A 22,042-nucleotide genomic window follows, 5' to 3' on the forward strand; every position below is an offset into this window, starting at 1 on the left:
TTCTAAGTATACTATCATGTCATCAGCATAGAGGGATAATTTTACCTCCTCGTTGCCTATTTGGATACCTTTTATTCCCTTCTCTTGTCTTATTGCTTAAAATGAGTATTTTAAAGATTTCTTTTCATTCTTAAAAATTATCTTAAAGAAGTTTTGTTTATGTAAATTATGGATTGGCTTAAACATTCTTGTTGTACCATTTCCTTCAATATTATAAAATGGAAAAATTATTTATTAGTTTAGAAATAATAATAGACCATATATATATATTAACATAGTTAGCTTGATTTTTCTAAAAAAACCCTGTTTTGTTGTTGTTATGTGCTGTCAAGTCACCTGAAACTCATAGCAACCCTATGTACAACAGGCCTAAACTCTATTCTGTGCCAGTCTCACTTTCTTCGACACACCTACACCGATTACCCCAGTCACTGAATCAATCCATCTTATAAAGGGTCTTCCTCTCCTGTGCTGTCCCTCCACCCTCCCCAGCATGATGTCCTTGTCCAAGGACTGGTCCCTCCTTGCAACATGTCCAAAGTATGTCACATGAAGCTTCAGAATCTTTGCCTCCAAGGAGGAGCCTGGTTTCACCCTCTCTAGGATCAACCTGTTTGTTCTCTTAGCAGTCCATGGTATATTCAGTATTCTTTTCCAACACCACAGCTCAAAGGCTGTGGTACTAGGGATATTATAGCTAATGGTGGATGGATCTTGGCTGAAAGCAGAGAGTACCAGAGGAATGTCTATCTGTGTTTCATTGACTATGAAAAGGCATTTGACTGTATGGACCACAACAAACTGTGGCTAACTCTGAGAAGAATGGGAATCCCAGAACACTTGATCATGCTTATGTGAAACCTATACTTGGACCAGGAATCAGTCATTAGAACAGAGCAAGGAAACCAGCATTGCTCAAAATTGGGAAGGGTGTATGCCAAGGATGTGTCCACTCTCCATATCTTTTCAATCCATATGCAGAACAGATTATCCAGGAGACTGGGCGCTATGAGGAGAAATATGGTATCAGGACTGGAGGAAGACTTATCAACAGTCTGCATTATGTAGATGACACAACCCTGCTTGTTAAAACTGAAGAGGACCTGAAGCCCTTGCTGTAGAAGGTCAAGGACTGCAGCCTTCAATAAGGATTGAAGTTCAATATCAAGAAAACAAAGATTCTCACCACTGGGCCAATTGGCAGCATTATGATAGGTGGTGAAGAGATTGAGACTGTTAAGCTTTAGTTTGCTTGGCTCCACAATTAATATTTTTGGCAACAGCAGCCAGGAAATTAAAAGACGTATTGCACTGGGAAAGTCTGCTGTCAGAGATCTCTTCAAAGTACTGATAAGCAACCATGTCAGTCAGGAGACTAAGGTGTGCCTGATACAGGCCATGGTCTTTGCAATCACTTGTTATGCATCAGAGAGCTGGACAATGACTAGGGGTGATAGAAGGAGGTTGTTTTCCAATTAAAAAAAAATTTGGATTAGTCATATTGTTTCAGTTTTGCAAATTTTATTGTCTGGCTTAAACAGAAGACAGACTCTCACATCAGTGGGTGAATCTTTTGTTTTCAGTCAGGGGCAGTATGGTATTTGGATTGATGTTAAATTATAAAATCCAACATCATATAGATGGTGGTTGAAAATGGTAGACCCCATAGACGTTCTGGAAGGCTTTCAGGAACGCGTAGAAGACCACAGATCCCACGGAGAACAACTGATCTGTTGTTACCTGTATTATCCCATTTAGTGTCATTATCTTTAGCATCTCATTCTTATTACAGAAAAACTTCATGATCCTGGTACAGTGATGTGGAGAAGTGTCATAGTAAAATTTTTCCCCCAAGAGGGCAAAGATTATTTAATCTCGCTGTTAAATGATACTAACCTAAAACTTGGTGCATAATTATTTTGTTGAATAAAATAGTAAAATTATTTTAAAACAATCTACCAATTTAGAAAGGTTATAGCATTTTAGAATAATCAAAGCTCAAAAAAAAAAAAAAAGAATAATCAAAGCTCTTCTTTTTCAAGAAACTTCACTAGGGTAAATTATTTCTTGTTCCCAATTACAATACTCTTTCTATTTTAAAAAATCATTTTCTTCTTGTTTTGTTCTTAATCTGCTAATGATTCCTTAGAGGGCATAGATAAGAGTAAATAGAACAAGGTGTTAATAGAGCAAGGGCAACATGGGGAAGGCTATGTCCTACATCCACAAAGGGGAACTGGCCCCATCTGGTGGCCTGGTGGCAAGAAGCTGTGCTGCAATCCTGAAGGCATGCAGTTCAAGGCCACCAGCTCCTGTACTGGAGCAGGATGGGCAGTCTTCTCCCGTGTAATTAACTGCCTCTGAAAACCCGCTGGAGGGTCAGTTATGGGTCAGTTCTCACTCGATGGTACACAGCAACAACAAAAAATATACCATTCATATACCATATCTATTCAACTGCTGGTGGACATTTAGGATTTTTCTACCTTGAAAGATTTGTTTTTAACGTAACCATTGTGCCATTATTGCACTCAACAAATTAATAGTCTACATCCTTCTTTTTACTAAACAGGGACCACAACTTCCAGCAGCTGCAAGGGATGCTCTCAGCCAGGTGCCAACTAAACCATGCTCCTCTTCTGAAAGTCTTGTGTAGGCTCTGGGCCACGATGGGGAAACTGCAAAGCAAACTCAAACAAAGTTCTTTTAAGTACAGGTACAGTAACCCTACACTTGAGTCCCAAGCTTATCAGGCCTCACCAAAACTGCCCACCAAAGAAAGAAAAGACCCAGATTGTGTGTCCCTGACCTTCCCTACACAGTCAGTTTGATCCATTTATCTCAATCACTAACTCATTAATTGCTTTGTTGTTGGTCCCAAACTCATGAAAACCTTCCATCAGTTTCCCAAAGCTGTAAATCTTCAAGAGAGGAGACTACATTTCTTCCTCTGGAGTGGCTACTGATAGATCCAAATCACAGGAAAGTTGCCACTTATGGATTAGCAGTGCAGCTCACTCTGCACTAGGCCACTAGAGCTCCTTGTTGATCCAAGCAGTCTGTTCTATAGCTGACTCGGGAAGGGGCCCTGCATATCTTTGGGAGTCATTTCTGGTGGGAGTAAACTCTTACCACCTGCCATATTCTCCTTTACTAGAGTCCAAACTTGTATTTGTTCCTGAGCATTTTTCGACTAATCCCATTAGTAATTGGTAAATTTTCTATTTGTCCGTTTGAACTTGCTGCCTTAGCTCATGTGTTTCCTCCTCTTGCTCTATTATCCACGCTCTCCCTACCTTCAGGTCTTCCCTCACTTTTCATCTTCTCTTTAGTAGGCCTGATGGAGTTCTAGAAGAGAGGATTCAGACTAAAACAGTTCAAGAGTATAGCCCAGCCCATGTGGATGCTGTCTCTGCTGTTGCTGCCCTCAGCCCAGAACTTTGTGTCTCAGGAGGAAAAGATAAGGTGAGATTTGAAGTGGGAACCAATTTATAATGAGGAATGGAAGCTATTTTGTTGGGAATTCCAGGTAATACGTTTCTGGCAGCAGTATTAATTAGTAAAAGAATGTGACCTTTAGAATTAGAAGGGGGTCTTAATCCCTAATCTGCCACTCCTATTATTTGGGAAAGGTTTTTTATTTTCTTTTTCCTGCCAGCAGTCTCCTTTTCTGTTATATGGAGATAAGAATCTTTATAGGACAGTTGTCAATAGAACTCTTGCCCTTAGCACTATGTTAGATCCCCTACATGTTTTTTACAAATGGCAATATTTTGCAATAATAAGCATTACTAGAATGAATAACCTTGTGCACATTTCTATTCTTTTGTGGGAAATATGACTTTAGGATAAATTCTGAGAAATGAGATTTCAGAATCAAACGATAAAGTACATATGTAATTTTGTTAGCTAATTGCCAAATTGTGGCATTCTGGTGGCCCTAGCGGGTAGCAAGCTGCTCACCCAAAGGTGTCACCCCTTAGGAGCTTCGAATTGACCAGCTGCCCCTTGGAAAGCTGCCCCTTGGAAGAAAGATTAACAAGCTCCTTCCATGTGATCTGCAGCTTCTGAAAACCTGCTGGAGAGTCAGCTTTACGTCTATTATGACTCAATGGCACGTACAAACAATAACAACATTGTCATGACCACCTCCCTTTAACACCTTCCCGTATTTTTTGTTGTCATCAAGAGGTATCCCCTCACTTTTAGAATCCTGAAATATCTGTATTGGAGGGCATTATATAATGTGCTGAAATATCTGTATTGGGGGGCATTGTGCCCTCCGTTCTGTCTTTTGTCCTCCCTGCCACCGTCACTTTGCATCTGGTTTCTTTCTTTCTTTCTCTCTCTCACATTTGTATCTGTCATGGTATTTACAGCGAGGATGTTGGTAGTAGCACAAGCACTGATTCTTATTCCCTCACTCACTTGCTGCCATAGAGTCTATTCCAACTCTCAGCAACACTGCTTCAGTTTTCTATAAATCACAACTGGTGCTAATGGTGGATATGAACTCATCTTTCTCTTGGAGCTGATAGTAGGTTGGAACCACCAAAGCTGTACTGAGTGGATTCTGACTCAGTGACTTGGAAACCAGTTCTGCTCTATAGAGTTGCTATGAGTTGGAATCAACTCAATGGCAGTGGGAGGCCAGAGCAGTCTTTTTAAAATTCCATGTAGTGGAAGAAGTACTTACAGTAAAAAAAAAAATTGAAAAATAATTGTACCTCTAACTTTAAGCAAAAGTGTATTCCTGAAGAAAAGCTAATAAATTGAAAGTGTGAACAGTTAAATCTCTCTAGCTTTTGGAAATATGGATGAGATTTTTAAATTTGAAAAATAAGCATCATATTACAGGAAAAAAGAAAATTCAATCCAATAAAGAACTCTTGCGTCGTCTCTGCAGCTAGAACTTCAATCTGTATTCTCAGGAGGAACAAAAAGAAACTCAAAGTAAGGGGGCGGGCAGGAGGAGGAACAGAATTATAAAACCCTAACATTTGAAGCTAGTCCCTGGGCAGAGGAAGTGCTAATTACAAGGGAAAACTGAAAGTGAGAATAAAGTAAAAGCTTGTCATCCTTGATAGGTAAAACAGAAATGTTTTCATGACTTTCTGCAGATGGTTGTAGTCTATAACTGGAAAACTGGAAATGTGGTGAAAAAGTTCAAAGGACATGAACGAGAAGTCACTAAGGTAATTGTCTAACAATTGTTATTATGGGAGGACTTTGGAACCAGTAAAGGAATATTTCATAGCTCTAGTTATTAGAAGTCAAAGTCCATTCTTAAAGAAAAAATATGAAAACTTCATATGGTATTGTCAAGCCCCACTCTTGGAAAAGAAAAGCAAATCATTCACTTAGCTATTTACACAGGTAGACCCTGCCACTTTTTTTTTCTTTATAACTCCAAACAGGTTAGTAGTAAGTAAATAGAGAACAGCTAAATATCTGGCTTGTGAACCTATTCTAACTTAAAAAGGAACATGTATTGAAGGCTGCTATGTATAAAAAAATATTCATAAAAAAATTATATTAGGAACCACTTATTCAGGTTGTGGGGGGTAAGTTAAAATGAAATCTGTTAAGTAATATTACATAGTAGTGTAAACAAAAACTATAGAGACTACTAACTTATTTAACTCCCCTTTCTGAAATCCACTCAAATGAACAAAAAGTTAAGATGCAAGCTCCATCAGTGAAACCAAGCACCAGCCACATCTTGTATCACAGAATATGATAACACACTTGCCAGGTCAATTGCCAGCTTGCTTTTGAATCAGTCTGAGAGAACACCAGGCTCCAAATGCACAGAACCAGGCCGTGTTTCGTTTGGTTTGTGCACAGGGTGGCTATGAGTCAGCCCCAGGTTTCTGTGCTGTAACCCTTGTGAAATGAATCACTACAGATTAATGAATAAATACAAATAAGCTCATGCTTATCTTGCTTGCTGAGGACTGCCCCATCTCTGTTAAAGACTGTAAATTTGAAAAGTGGTTTTGATTCTGTAGGTACTGTTGGATTGGGAGAGAGATAGATGGTAGCCATTCCTAAAAGCAGAATCTTTGATGTGATGGGAAAAAAAAGTGAAGTTATTCTATAATTTGTAAGGAAGCACAAGTGGACCTGAGCTTATCTTGTTGGAGGCAAGGGCTTTGAAGCTCCTTCTCACATACTTTGGGCCATGGACAGGAGGGACTGGTCCTTGGAGAAGGACCTCATGTTCGGAAATGTGGAAGGGCAGCGCAGGAGAGAAAGACCCCGGATGAGATGGATTGACACAGTAACTGGGGCAATGGGGGTTGATGTGTCGGAATCAGTGAGACTGGCGCAGGACAGGGCAGGCTTCAGAGCTGTTGTACGTAGGGTCACTATGAGTTGCAAATGACTCAACAGCACATAACAACAACACAACACTGAAGAAAGAGAAATCTCATGCCACAAGAATATCGTTTAGAAGTAGAAATTCAGAATAGACAGCCTTCCTCCAGGTAGGAGACAAAGTTCACCCAGAGGCAGCACCGTGATTTGGACTCCTAGTCTCCTAAACTGAGCAAATCAATTTCTGTGTGGCAAAATCACCCATGTGTTGTATTTCTGTTATGAGAACACTAGTTAACTAAAGCAACAGGTCTCACAAAAGTCCTTCATGTGAAAAGAGGAGAAATAAAGGTATAGTCTGGGTACCTACAAAACAAGCTTGCTGTTGCTGCTGTGTACTGTTGAGATGAAACTGATCCATAGTGGACCCTCCAGCAGGTTTTCAGAGGCAGATTTCAAGAGGAGATTGCCCATCCTTCTCCTGTGGAGCAGCTGGTGGCCTTGAACCACATGCCTTCAGGATTGCAGCACAGCTTCTTGCCACTTGGCTACCAAAGATAGTATTCCAAAATTGAGCCTGCAGCCAGCTCACTGATACATCTGCTACCTCTAAAAACTGAAGTACTAAATAGAAATAGAAATACTCAACCATCAGTATATCACTTGACAACATGTAATTCAAGTTATAATAGACCCTCAGATGAAAGGAAAAAGAATGAATAATTATTTGGTTTTTATATGTTGTTGTTAGTTGCTGGCCAGTCAACACTGACTCAGAGAAAGTCCTCACAGCTAAACCAGTAGGCACTATCATGATAAATGGAGAAGAGATTGAAAGTCACAAATATTTCATTTTAATTGGATCCACAATCAACACTCATGGAAGTCAGGAAATAAAAAGTTTCATCACACTGGGCAAATCTGCTGTCAAGAACTGCTTTAAGGGAAATGGATGTGCAGGGGGAGGCGGGGTTAAGGATTGTGTTGACAATTTGATGCGGGGGTGAAGAAAATGGAAAGAATTTGTTTGAATTTGTGTTAGAGTTTTGTAAATAAACTAGTGGTGGGGGGAGCAAGCAAACAAAAAGACATTAAAAAAAAAATCTAAAAAAAAGAGAACCTCTTTAAAGTGCAAAAGAACAAGGATGTCATGCGACTGACCTAAGCCATGGGTTCTTAGTTGCTTCATATGCTTGTGAACGTTGGACAATGAACAGGGAAGTCTGAAGACAGATTGATACCTTTTATTTTACTTTATTGTTAAATCACAGAAATTTCAGAACAAAACTCATTAAGTCCATGCACTAGTAACAGCACATTTTCCAGGCTTGGCTTGCTATTGCCTAGCAATGAGAAGTGGAGCAGGCTCTCCTATTGACACTGGCCAAGGATCCGGGGTCACCCATTCCCACCCCAGCAGAGCCCTTGGTCTGTCTTCTTACCAGGATACCAGAGACTTAAGACCTCTTCATCTAAGTGTATTTGCAATGGGAAGTCTAAAAGCATCTATGCGTGGATTAGGCGAGGTTTCCCAGAGTGACAGAGGCCCATGACTGCGAGCAGACAAGAAGCAGGCATGAGACAGCAGCACTGTCATACTCAGAAGCCAGGCCCACATGACTGCCACATGGAGTGAGCAGGTGACGTTCAGGCAGTGTCCTCCTTCCCACCTGGCCCACATAACCCCAAACAAGGCATTACAAGGAGGAGACACAAGAAAGTTCAATCAGGGACAGCGAAACCCTTGGTGCAACCCACATCCCCTAAGTTAAGGGCAACTTCTCTCAAATTCTCTGAATTGTGAAGTTGGTTAAAAGTATTGAAGCAGTAGCAAAGTTCAATAGAGCAGCAAACAACAAATGGTGAGATTGTGGAGAAATTGGAACCCTTATTCACTGTTGGTGGGAGTGTAAAATGATATAACCACTCTGGAAGATGGTGCTTTCTCAAAAAGTTGGAAACAGAAATACCATTTGGCCCAGCAATTGTAATACTGGGAATATACCCTAAAGAAATCAGAACTGCCACCCGAACAGATATATGCACACCCATGTTTATTGCTGCATTGTTCACAACAAGCAAAGAGATGAAAGCCACTCAAATGCCCATCAACAAATGAATGGAAAGAGAAGCTATGGTATGATCACATAATGGAATACCACAAAGCACTGAAGAACAAGGAACTAAAAAATATTATAGAAAATGGGTGACCCTGGAGGACATTATGCTAGGTGAAATATCTCAGTCACAAAAGGACAAATACTGCATAATGCTACTGTTATAAAACAGGACTGACATGGGGGTTGGAGAGAAATTAAGAAAAGAGGGAATAAATAATGAACACTGTATTTAAATAGATGAGGGAAAGAAATGCCTAAAAGAAATATATGATTAGGTACTATTTGCATGACAACAGTCCAGAATAAGAGGTGCATAGAAGAGTGGACTGGGGGGTGAGGGGGAGGGAGGAAATTGTGAACAATAAAAGAATCTTTTCAAGAGAAAAGTGAACTGGGGAGGGTTAGGGAGGAAAATGCAACAATGAATGAATGGAAATCCAAGTTTTATGTAAACTTTTTTTAAAAAAAATTTATTATTTTTTGTGCATATACCATCAAATCAGATCTGACTGGTACAGGAGGAAATTGTCCCTCCTTCTGCAGCAGAGCATCTGGTGGATTCGAACCGTGCACCTCTGGGATTGCAGTGCAGCTTCTTGCCCGTAGGCTACCAAAGCTCCCTTATAAACTTTTGTTAAAATATCAATAAATTTTTTTTAAAAAGTATTGAATATACCACAGACAGCAAAAAACCCCCAATGATTTGTAAGTTTTCACTCCCCCAAAAAGTATATATATGAAGTATGTATGTGTATGGATGTGTGTTGACTATGTGTAGATTTGGCAGATGATATTTCTACATTTCTTATTAGTGTATTTGGTAAATATATCCACATATATAGCAGACTCAACAGGGGGTAACACTATGTAAGCTTCTTAATTATAGCTGGACAACCTGGGGGGATGAGCTACTGGTTCTGGAGCCTTGGAACTTGTAAAACGTCGAGACATTGTCAATAGAGTCTCCAATGACAAGGTTCTAACATGTCTCTATTTTGTGAACAGTGACTGTGATCTTAAAAGTTTACAGGCAACCTGTTGGCCTCTCCATCTCCAAAACAGAGAAGGGGGAGCAAAGCAAATGCATATAAAAACAGTCCAAAGGATAATAAACCATATCAACCTCAACTTCCGTAACCCTGAGACCAGAAGAATTAAATGATACCTATCTACCCCCAATGACAACTCTAAAAGCTATCAGAAGATTTTGAAAAATGTGGAACAAAACTAAAAAAAAAAACACAAAACAAACAAACAAACAAAAAACCATAAAAATGACCAGATTCATTAGTCCAATAAAGATTGACAGAACCCTCAATATCATGACCATTGGTCACTCTTTGAACCGAAAACAAAACTCACTAGAAGTTTTTAGTCAAACAATAGATAAGACTATAAAGAGAACAGTGTCAGGGAGCTCTGGTGGCCTAGTAACAAGAAACGGTACTGCAGTCCTGAAGGTGCATGGTTCAAATCCACCAGATGCTCTGCTGGAGAAGGAGGGGCTCTCTCTTCCTGTGCCAACCAAACAAATAAAAAAAAGAGAACAGTGTCATCAGAGAGACATTCACTCCTTAAAATAACCAACCATCTCAGGTTAAAAGAGCAGCGTTGGAGGGTGCTCCAGTAGCCTAGGGGCAAGAAGCTGCACTGCAGAGGGGCGTGGTTCGAATCCACCAGATGCTTTGCTGCAGAAGGAGGGACAATCTCTTCCTGTACTAATCAGATCCAATTTGATGGTACACACACACAACATAATAAAATAAAAAAGAGCAGCATTGGCTTAAGGATAGAACCTAGAAAGCTGGAAGCAGTAGAATAAAAGGATTGATGGAAATGAAAATTACAGGGAGGAAGTAAGTAGGCAAAGTGTTTATTATATTGTGGGCTTTATAATTAATGTTATTAAGATAAAATGCGTATAAATGGAATTGAATGGAAAACAAATTTGTCACCTTTAACTCAAATCACAGTACAACTGGATTTTAGACAGAAATAAAGGAAAAAAGGAGACCTTTAAAAGTAAAACTGAAGGAATACACAGTCACTGTACCAAAATACCAAAATAATTTGGTTAGTGCTCGATTTTATTATGTAAGATATTATAATTAATCTAACACAGTATGCAGAACAGATCATCCGGGAGGCTGGGCTCTATGAGGAGAAATGCGGCATCAGGATTGGTGGAAGATCTATCAACAATCTGCATTATGCAGATGACACAACCCTGCCTGCTGAAACTGAAGAGGACCTGAAGCGTTTGCTGCTGAGGGTCAAGGACTGCAGCCATTGATATGGGTTGAGGCTCAATGTCAAGAAGACAAAGATTTTCACCACTGGACCAACTGGCAGCATCAGGATGGATGGTGAAGAGATTGAAATTGTTCCCAGCTTTAGTCTGCTTGGCAGCCAGGAAATTAAAAGACGTATTGCGATGGGAAAGTCTACAGTTAGGGACCTCTCTAAAGTACTGAAGAGCAATGGTGTGTCTCTGGAGACTAAGGTGCATCTGGTACAGGTCATGTTCTTTGCAATCACTTGTTACACATCAGAGAGCTGGACAATGATCAAGGAGGATAGAAGGAGAATTGATGCTTTTGAGCTTTGGTGTTGGAGAATAGTGCTGAAGGTACCATGGACTGCTAAGAAAACAGATTCATCCCAGAGAGGGTTAAACTGGGCTGTTCCTTGGAGGCAAGGATTCTGAAACTTCATCTGACATACTTTGGTCATGTTGTAAGGAGAGAGTGGTCCTTGGAGAAGGACATCATGCTTGGGAGGGTGGAGGGCAGGTGCAGGAGGGGAATGCTCTCTGGGAGGTGGATTGATTCCGTGACTGGGGCAATCGGGATGAGTGTGTTGGAGACAATGAGATTGGCGCAGGACAGAGCAGAGCTTAGAGTTTAGGGTCGCTATGAGTCGCAAGCAACTCATTGACACATAACAACAACAACAATAACACAGTATGTGAAATTACTTTGTAACACTTACCAATTTGAGTTGTGATGATAATAAAGTACCAAAAGTGAGAGGGAAGGGGAAGTGGTTACACAAAGAGAAAATTCTGTGGACAATTAGAGGGGAAAGATTCCAGTGGAAGTGAGGTGATCTGAGGAGGCTTTAGGAAGAGGTTCAATTTTAGCCGTATCCTGAAGCTGTCATTGAGTCTGTTCTAGCTCATGCAGGGTCCTTATATGAAGAATTTAATTACTCCATAGAATTTTTAAACTAGTGACCTTTTGAAAGCATATCACCAGACCTGCTTTCTGAGGAGTCTCTGGGTGGCACTACCCACTTTTCGATTAGTAGCCCAGCACTTTACATTAGCACCATCTTACTTCTAAGAGCAGGGAGGAGTTCTGGTATGTGAAGGGGAAAGAGTACCTTAACTTTGAGATGAGTGGAAATTGAAACCGAACTGGCCTTGTTATCTTTTCAAATTTAGGTACTATTCATAAAAACTGTGCAAGAGAGTTTTTCTACAAATCATCTTTTTCTGTTTTAAAGTTCAATCAAGTAAGCTTAACAAAGCTATTTCTTTGGATTTTCTTCTGGAGCAGGTAGCCTGTATTCCCAAATCAAACCAGCTCTTCAGCGCCTCTCGTGACAGGATGGTCATGATGTGGGACTTACAGGGTTCACAACCAAGACAGCAGCTCTCAGGCCATGCCATGGTGGTCACTGGTTTGGCTGTGAGCCCAGGTAAGGTAAACCAAATCTCTTCCCAGCTTCTTTGTTCTTTCTGGAAAACCCTAAATCATCTCCATCTCACAAACTATTTTCTCCCCATTGTCTCCAAAGACTCCACACAGCTGTGCACTGGTTCTCGGGACAACACCCTGCTTCTGTGGGATGTGGAAACTGGACAGTGTGTAGAGAGAGCTTCTGTTTCCAGAAACCTGGTATGAACTCAGACTTGGTACAGAACAGGACTACAGCTGGAGGGAGCATGGGTTGGGGAAAGAACCTGAGAGAAAGATCAAGATACCAGAAATCAGGCAGTAGAAGCTTGAGTTCTAATTCCTACTAACCCCAGACTCTGTAGGACAGTAGCCTGGGGCTATTGGGTCAGATAGTCCCTTTAAGTCTTCTGCTCCAGAGAACAATTCTACTAGTTTATACTGGATTTTACAAAGGCCCTCTGTTGGCCTAGTGGTAAGGAGTTGAGCTGCCAGCCTGAAGGCTCCAAGGGAGAAAGCTGGGTAATCTTCTGCAATTTGCAGCCTCTGAAACCCCATTGGTGTGTCAGTTATGAGCTGTTTCCAACTCAGTGGCACATAACAACATTTCATTTGTTAGGAGCCCTGGTGACACAGTGGATTAAGTATTGGACTGCTAATCAACAGATCGACAATTTGAACCCACTGCTGCTCTTTGGGAGAAAGTTGAGGCAGTCTGCTTCCATTTAAGCACCACCTTGGATTCCAGAGGGCGCAGTTTTACTGGGCGAATAGGGTCACTAGGAGTTAGAATCAACTCTAAAGCAGTGAGTTTAGATTTGATTTTTCATTTGTTCTTTCAAAATACTGTTACTGCTTCCCCCCACCCCCCACCCCACCTCCGTGAGCCAGACACTGCTAGGAGCAGGGTTCGCAACCTAAAACAGAGTCCCTGGCTCACAGTGTGCTTGTTTTGTGTTCTGTACATGAAGTATTGTGCAGAGAAATCAGCATTTTGCTTTTATGTTCTGTTTATAAAGAGCAGTAACATTCTAGTCATGGGATGATACATACACTACAAAGGCTTTAGGGTCAAAAGTATCTGGGTTCAAAAGTTACTTAAAGAAAGGCTCAGAGAGTCAGTATCTTCATAAGGGTCTTCAGAGAAGAATGTGAAACAATGTTGGGAAACATCTTTATGCCTGACTCTAGGGAGCTCTGGTGTCCTAGTGGTAAGAGGCTGCACTGCAATCCCAGAGGCACACATTTGGAATACACTTAAGAAGGAAGGGCAGTCTCCTCAAAATGTGATTTCCTGCCTCTAAAAACCCTCTGGAGGTCAGCTATGAGTCAGTTCTGACTCGATGACACATAACAACAACACCACCACCACGGTAGATATTCCTTTAGTAGTTGTCAAACTTGAGTTATATGAATCTTTTCTAACTTTAAAAGACATTAACAGCTATCAAATATGCTTATCCCCATGCCCTCCATATTTGTGGAAGTTGTAAGGAAAAATTCCGTCACCTTGTGTTGCTTTTGAAAATTGTTTCATGCTTTGCCCAGCAGAGGATTGCAGGCACAATGTCGACCTAACAGATGAGACCTTAGCCATTTCAGTGGTCTCACCTCGGAGAAGCACTCTATTGAGCACAAGGCTAGCAGGTCTCTGTCACATGGCCAGGCCTGAATTCAGTGGGACTAAGGGAGACTGACAGGCTTTCCCAATGCAATTTGTCTTGATTTCCTGGCTGCTGGTACCAAGAGTGTTGATTGTGGAGCCAAGCAAACTGAAGCTGTTAATAATCTCAATCTCTTCACTGTCTGTCATGATGCTGCCAATCAGCCCAGTGGTGAAAATCTTGATTTTCTTGATATTGAACTTTAATCCATATTGGAGACTGCAGTCCTTGACCTTCTGCAGCAAGCGCTTCAGGTCCTCTTCCGTTTCAGCAAGCAGAGTTGTGTCATCTGCATAATGCAGATTGTTGATGAGTCTTCCTCCAGTCCTGATACCACCTTCCTCCTCATAGAGCCCAGCCTCCCGGATGATCTGTTTGGCAGATTGAAAAGGTATGGAGGTAGGACACATCCCTGGTGTACACCATTCTTGATTTTGGACCATGCAGTGTTTCCTTGCTCTGTCTGACAACTGCCTCCTGGTCCAAGTATAACTTTTGCATAAACAGAAGCACAACCAAGTCAGGGACCTCTCCAGATATCAGGAATGATATTAGGTGGAGACTAAGGTATGCCTGATCCCAGCCATAATCTTCACAATTGCTTGCTATGCATCAAAAAGCTGGATAAATGACTATGGATGATAGAAAGAGAATTGATGCCTTTGAGCTGTGGTGCTGGAGAAGAGTATTGAATGGACTGCTAGGAGGACAAATAGGTTCATCCTGGAGAGGGTGAGATGAGGCTGCTCCTTGAAGGCAAGGATTCTGAGGCTTCATCTGACATATTTTAGATATGTTGCAAGGAGGGACCAGTCCTTGGAGAGGGACATCATGCTTGGTAGGGTAGAGGGACAGCACAAGATATGATGATCCTCAATGAGATGGACTGACTCAGTAGCTGAGGTGGGTGTGTTGGAGACAATGAGGTTGGCACAAGATAGATCAGGATAGACCCTATGTTGTACATTGGGTCACTATGAGTTGCAAGCGACTCGACAGCACATGACAGCAATAACAAGTGGGCTGTGTGTATGTGGGCATTCACAATTGATCCAGCTACTGATAACCCTGGAGATGGAAAACATGACTGGTGAGAATCTGCAAAACATAAACTCCTCTGAAGTCAGATTTACTAGTTCAGCATCCTTGAGGTGTTGAGATGCTATTTGGAACAGTTTATAAGAATTACAGTAGAGCAATAATGTCAAGTTAGTTTGGACTCATAGCAACCCTCCATCAGGTTTCTGAGGCTGTAAATATTTATGAGAAAAGAGATTCTCATTCTCCTCTGGAGCATCTAGTGGATTCTAACTACACAGCCTGACACATAATGCACTACGCCACTGGGGCTCCATAACTTGATATGAGGGCCTTTTGAAAAAGCTTGTTTCTTCTAGGTCACTCACCTGTGCTGGGTCCCCAGAGAACCATATATCCTACAGACCTCTGAGGACAAAACCATCAGGTAGGCTTACTGGGCAGTAGTGCCAATGTTTCTAGTGATCTGCTTACAAGCACCCATGTTTAAAAACTCCATTCTCAATACAGGGCCCTTCACAGAGCCTTACTGAGTCTCTACCTATTTTTTGATGCAGGGGACTTTTCTATTCAGCCCCAGGAATCATCTGGGAAGAAGTTGAGAGCCTAGAGGTTAGGGAAAAGCCCCTGTTCTAGTGATTTCACAGCCCCTTATTTCTCTAGTCCCACTGTGTGGCTATGTTCTGATTAACCTCAGGATTCATAATGGGCCTGTTTAACCCTTTCAAGCTGCCTGATTCTGCTTGCCTTCCCTGCTCAGCTGTTGCTGCTTTGGTTTAAATCATTCAGCTCTCCTTCCCTGGGAGTAGGATTAGAATCCATTTTGGAAACAGCAGAGTAAAGTAAATATGCTCAGTCTAGGAATTTTAGAATTAGAAGAGCTTGATTTAGAAAGTGATGGGCATTAAAAAAATAAGATAAAACGAGTTAGAGAAATAAAACACTTTCCAATGAGCCCCCTAGCAAAAGTTGTCCTAAGCCTGTAAATCTTTTGTATCTGATTATAGAAAGATGAATGCTCCTCTGTGTCTCTCTCTCTATATTTTTACATCTTTTTAAAAGCAGTGTCCCAGGGGACCAAATTAACAAATTAACCTGGACAATTAAGATCCTTGATCTATATTCCTATTACCTAGATCTCAAAATAGAAAGAACTCGGATGTCATTTAGATCTGTTATTTCCTACCAGCTTTGTGTCTCATATTAATTTGGTTCATGTTGCTGTTTTTAGGTAAATCATGATATTCCATTCTGACTGGCCTAAGCAGTAAAGAGCAAAGACTATTGTGCTAGTGTGTTGCCTATTCAAAACATTTCCTGCAGACTCATTTCCTGCTGTCTTTTCTTTCAGATTATGGGACAGTCGGGGCCTGCATGTAGCTCATATGTTTCCTGCAAAACAACATATTCAGACCTACTGTGATGTCAGTGAGGATGGACACATGTTTCTCTCCTGTAGCAACGGCTTTGGAGGGGAAGGCTGTGAAGCTACGGTAAGAGACTGTGTAGGAACCAGCTAATAAACTCACAGTGTCAAGTTGGTTCCCACTCATAGCTGACCCCCCGGTGGGTTTTTTTAGGCTATAAATTGGGTAGAAAGAAACTACCTAACCTTCTCCCTTAAAGCCACTGGTGGATTTCAACCACTGCAAAAACACAGTCTTGGGGTTAAAAGCACAATTCTATACAGATCTGTTTGAACAGATCTGTTTGAAAATTAGTAAATTACTTATTCTGGCTTCTTGTCACCTACCAGAGCAGTTTCTCCTAATGACTCAGGCTTATTCCAAGTGAATCCTGTAAATTTTCCTTTGCATTCCATATTGGCTCTTTTAGAGAAATATCCATTATCCCAGGTCTCTCTGAGTTGTTAGTGGGGAAAGTCATAAGAGTCAAGATAAGAACAACTGGCCTGCAGCGGCCCTCACTCCCTGCAAAGCCAAGAAGAGTACTATCCCCACTGTACATGTATTCAAAGTACATATAGAGACAGTAAAGGAAGTTCAAACTCTTTAGGATGTTTTGAAGCTTCAGTGCTAATCGAGGGTTTACCCCACCCCTTACTCATATACTTATCTTGCATTAAATTTTGAGGAAATTGTCTAGCCTCCTTTAAAGTACCTTAGATTTTCTCCCTCCTTAGATTCTTAACAGTACAATTTTAGTTACATATTCAAATAGAATAATTATAGCTTCAATTTATTGCACATTTATTATATGGCAGAACTGGACTAAGTACTTTACTTGGATTATCTCATTTAATACTTAAATACAGCCCTTTGATTTAATTATACACTAATTCCCACTTTATAGATGAGGTAACACAGAGAAGCTTGGTGGATTAAAAATTCTTACCTAAGACCAAAACCCTGGTAAGTAATTGTGGTGTTAGCCTAAAAGTTGGCTTTTTTCAGCCATTACAGATAGGCTTCTCTGATTTCCAGCTACCTTAACTGCAGGCACGTAGTCTTGCAAATCAGTATGGTCTTGCACATCACCAAAAGCTGTGAAACTAGGGTAAGAGAAAGAGTGCTTCCCTCACTGGGTGGCAAGACTTACAGCAAGCAAGATTTGTGGTGGCAGGACTTGAGGGAGACTGGAGCAGAGCCTATTGGTCATGGTATTGGAGTGACTGTGATATTGCTGTGGAGAAACGGTGGCAAGGTGTCAGCAGAGGATCCCTGAGATAACAGCTATAGTCTTCTTGCCAGATGCTTGAAGGAGAAACTGACTTATAACTTGCTGGATGCTTGTTTGCTTAAAGGCAAACCTTGCTGGTTGACTTGGATTTGACTGCTGAACTGAAACTAGAGCTTGGACTAATTGAGGAATTGTTCCTTGGAACTTGGGCTAAAACTTGGATTTGCATTGTGAGATATTCTTTGCTTCCCCAACTCTCCAATTTCTTTCCCTACTAAAACCCCAGTGTTGGTACCACAACTATGAGTCAGCAACGAATAAATGAACCTCTTGCTGCTGATGGGGCACGACAGGCACCATGCGGCTGGGCTACAGGCTCTTTATTTGATTTCTACTCTGGGTCAGTGAGGGGCTGTGTTATTCTCACTCCCTCTGCCTCATGGCCCTGTGCCTTCATGGCCTGTTTTCCACTCTTTAGACAGTAATAGATCAAGTTGAGTCCCCAGGCTACTGATGTTACTTCTTCAGGATAAGCATCTCCATTTCCTTGGATGATGTAGTTTTTTGTGACTTTATAATTTCTTATTCACAAGTCAGTTTGCTCTTCTTCCCTGAATTTTAAGGTGTGGTCTGATCCATATCAATGAGAATGGAACTGACAGGGCTCTCTTTTCTCTTGTAAATACTGGTCTTCCTGTAACAGTGTTCAGCATCCAAGACAATAAATCACAGTGTTTACACTTGAGTAGACTTATGATAAAGTGCTCCCAATTATTAGCTTCCAGCAAGCGAATGATTACTGGCTGTGCAGTGGATAGGGAGTTGTGCTGCTAACTGAAAGGCAGCACCTCTTCGGTAGTTCAAATCCACCAGCCACTCTGTAGAGTAAAAATGGGCAGTCTCTTCCCATGTGACTTGCAGCCTTCTGAAAACCCACTAAAAGGTCAGCAAAGAGTCGATTCTGACTTGTTGACAATGAAAGAGAGACTAAACTGTCATGAACACAGAAAACCCATTTCTTCCTCTCCCCACTATAAAACTTACTTTCACTTCCCTAGCCATGAGGAGGGGAGCACTTCTTGTCACATCCTTATCCAGGGCTAGTGGGGTAAGTTGATACTTATTAGTAGGTTGAAGATGAGATACAGTTTGAGGAATAGATAAGTGGAGGGAATGATGACTCATGAGAAGACAGAGATGGATGTTAATGAAAAGTTATCTACTGAAGATCATCCAAAAACGATTAGAACAGCACATCAACAGAGAACTGCCGGAAGTCCAGGCTGGGTTTAGAAGGGGTCGTGGTACTAGGGATATTGTTGCTGATGTTAGATGGATCTTGGCTGAAAGCAGAGAATACCAGAAGAATGTCTATCTGTGTTTCATTGATTATGCAAAGGCATTTGACTGTGTGGATCATAACAAACTGTGGCTGACTCTGAGAAGAATGGGAATCCCAGAACATTTAATTGTGCTAATGCGAAACCTGTACTTGGATCAAGAGGCAGTAGTCAGAACAGAGCAGGGCAACACTGCATGGTTCAAAATTGGGAAGGGTGTACGCCAGGGATGCATCCTGTCTCCATACCTTTTCAACATGTATGCAGAGAAGATTATCCGAGAAGCTGGGCTCTATGAGGAGAATCGTGGCATCAGGATTGGTGGAAGATCTATTAACAATCTGCGTTATGCAGATGACACAACCCTGCTTGCTGAAACTGAGGAGGACCTCATGCACTTGCTGCGAAGGGTCAAGGACTGCAGCCTTCAGTATGGACAAAGGCTCAATGTCAAGAAGACAAAGATTCTCGCCACTGGACCAATTGGCAGCGTCAGGATGGATGACGAAGAGATTGACAGTGTTCACAGCTTCAGTTTGCTTGGCTCCACAGTCAACACTCTTGGTACCAGCAGTCAGGAAATCAAAAAGTGTATCGCGATGGGAAAGTCTGCTGTTAGGGACCTCTCAAAGGTACTCAGGAGCAACAGTGTCTCTATAGAGACTAAGGTGCGCCTGATACAGGCCATGGTCTTTGCAATCGCTTATTATGCATCAGAGAGTTGGACAGTGACTAGGGAGGACAGAAGGAGAGTGGATGCTTTTGAGCTGTGGTGCTGGAGAAGGGTACTGAATGTACCATGGACTGCCAGGAAAACAAACAGATTCATCTTGGAGAGGATTAAACCAAGCTACTCCTTGGAGGCAAGGATTCTGGGGCTTCGTCTGACATACTTTGGACATGTTGCCAGGAGGGACGGGTCCTTGGAGAGGGACATCATGCTTGGGAGGGTGGAGGGACAGTGCAGGAGAGGAAGACCCTCTATGAGATGGATTGATTCAGTGACTGGGGTAATCGGGATGGGTGTGTCAGAGGCGGTGCGGTTGGCGCAGGATAGAACAGGGTTTAGGGCTGTTGTGCATAGGGTCGCTATGAGTCGGAAACGACTCGACGGCACATAACAACAACAACAACAAACATGAAGTCAGAGAAATCTGTATTTGTGAACTGTTCCCTGTTGTTCTTTGCAGTTGTGGGACCTAAGACAGACACGCAACAGAATATGTGACTACATAGGACATTTCCAGACAGTTGCATCCTGTGTCTTTCTACCAAGAGCGCTGGCCTTGACACCGGTAATTGCTACCTCATCACATGACTGCAAGGTTAAGATTTGGAATCAAGATACTGGAGGTAAGGAATCTGCAATTAATGCTTCTGAGAAAGATAGAGGAAATCCCCAAGGGATCTTTATATTTTTCATTCAATTACTTAGCATATACCCATCTCTTACCACTATCCAGTAGCCTAGTGGTTAAGAGATGTCACTAAGATGTCACAATCTCGCTGTTCAACCCTTGCCTGGAAGCCATTACCATATGTCCCCTGGTATGTTGTATAGCCTCATTCCTAAAAGTTCAAACATTCTTCCAACCTGAAATTCCTCATCCACCTTTAACTCGTGATGTTCAAAGTGCCTAGGATTGCCACTTTGAAATTCATTTTACAAAGACTGAAATGTGTCATTTCTTAGTGGATGAGTTGGAGGAAGGATAAGTCTCAGAATGACCCTCTCTTATTTTGACTATGAAATTAAGGTCTAAGATCACAGTAGGGTCATCCTCCTTCTCTTATGGAACACAGGTCCCTGGAGTCTTCTACAGTGCTATGGCAAAACTCCTATACGCCAACTGTCAAGTATACAGAAGTTTTGTAATCTACTGTTTAAAGTCTTGATCCTCAGTAAAAACATGTCAGTTCATGTCTAAGTGAAACTCTACAAATAGCTGTAGCACAAGCAGACTTTCATAGCAAGGCCATACCTAGTGTACCTTCCCATAGTGTGGCCCCAGTGTAACTGATGTGGGAGGTGAAATGAGCAGATATTTAAGATTTAGTGAACAGAGACTATACCTGACCTGACCAGGTAGCGTAAATGAAAGCCCACCTGGTGACCTGTGATTCTTCAGAGACTAGGCCCTGATATTCAGAAGGAGGGAAGCTGAATCAGCAGAAAGCCCTTAGAGGTGGCTTTCGATGTTTCTTTATTGTCCTTTGTCTTGAAGGGAGCTGAGGATCAATATCTTTTCCTGGTTTTCTCTGCTACTGCTCTTTTACTATCTGGGCAGCCAAACGAGGACAACCTTCTAAATGTCCTTAGCAGGTGAGGCTCCAGTTGTCTGAATATCCCTGTAAGTTTTGATGTCTTGCTTGGTGCATGTTAAAGCTTGGGGAGTTGACTCAAGTTCTGCTGGAATGCTTTCTCTAAATAGTGCAGCACTCCTCTTATGTGGGGTAGCTGTGTACAGCATATGTTTTGCTTCCTTGGATTTCTCAGGAAGACATTACACTCCATGCTATTACAGTCTTGATCTAACCTGCTGGTTTCTCTTTTCTTTCTAGCCTGCCTTTTCACCTTGTCTCTGGATGGATCAGGACCTTTAAATTCCCTAGCTGTTGGTGACACCGTCTCCTTATTGTGTGCAAGTTTCAGCAGAGGAATTCATTTACTCAGAGTGGACCACAGCCAAGGGCCGAAACTGTGGCAAGTGGCAGCATTTTGATGCCAAGAGACATTTTCTGGGCAATATCAGAGCACCACTCTTCTTTCTCAGTGTGGCTTTGCATTTCTCTACATTATCCCAGGGGAGGGAAGGGAGCACTGGTAGTTTCTGCTTAGATTGACTTAGAAGGGATATGAATGGTGGAAGTCTGTTTAAGTCTCATGGTTAAAAAAATCAAGTACAAAACTTAGAAATAATGGTCTTAAAATAAGGGTCTCAGTCAAAATTAAATTCAAATACAATTTTTAAATGAGTTTTTTAGATTACCCTTCTTAAAAAATGTTTCTTTTTCAAAATTGCAACCTGCAAGACTAATAGGCCAATCAGTTTGAGAATCACAATACAGAGCCTGATTCTATGAGCTGACATTTTCTATACCTGCATTAAAGGTGGGGGAAGCGGTAAGTAGAAGTGATGCGCAGAGAAATTCTGGTCTTGTTGGTTCTAAATTATTGAGATAGGAAAGAGCATTGCTGCTACATCGAGAAAATGACATGAGATTCAACTCTAGTTTAA

General features: G+C 41.5%; 1 protein-coding gene across 2 annotated transcripts; it reads left to right on the plus strand.

Moving 5' to 3' along the window:
- The first annotated feature begins 2,669 nt into the window (after positions 1-2,669).
- Positions 2,670-21,526, plus strand: WDR31 (WD repeat domain 31). Of its 2 annotated transcripts, none has more exons than XM_006890727.1 (9): positions 2,670-2,716; positions 3,333-3,465; positions 5,121-5,195; positions 12,002-12,143; positions 12,243-12,343; positions 15,183-15,250; positions 16,175-16,316; positions 19,994-20,156; positions 21,366-21,526. In XM_006890727.1, exons 1-9 carry the CDS (start codon positions 2,670-2,672, stop codon positions 21,524-21,526), a joined length of 1,032 nt encoding a protein of 343 aa, XP_006890789.1. The 2 variants fall into 2 exon arrangements, with proteins under 2 accessions (XP_006890789.1, XP_006890790.1); XM_006890728.1 differs by having other exon boundaries at positions 3,336-3,465.
- Positions 21,527-22,042: the final 516 nt, after the last annotated feature.

Source organism: Elephantulus edwardii, unplaced genomic scaffold, assembly GCF_000299155.1.
Source record: "Elephantulus edwardii isolate Elephantulus edwardi_28Jun2011 unplaced genomic scaffold, EleEdw1.0 scaffold00092, whole genome shotgun sequence".
Lineage (NCBI taxonomy): Eukaryota > Metazoa > Chordata > Mammalia > Macroscelidea > Macroscelididae > Elephantulus > Elephantulus edwardii.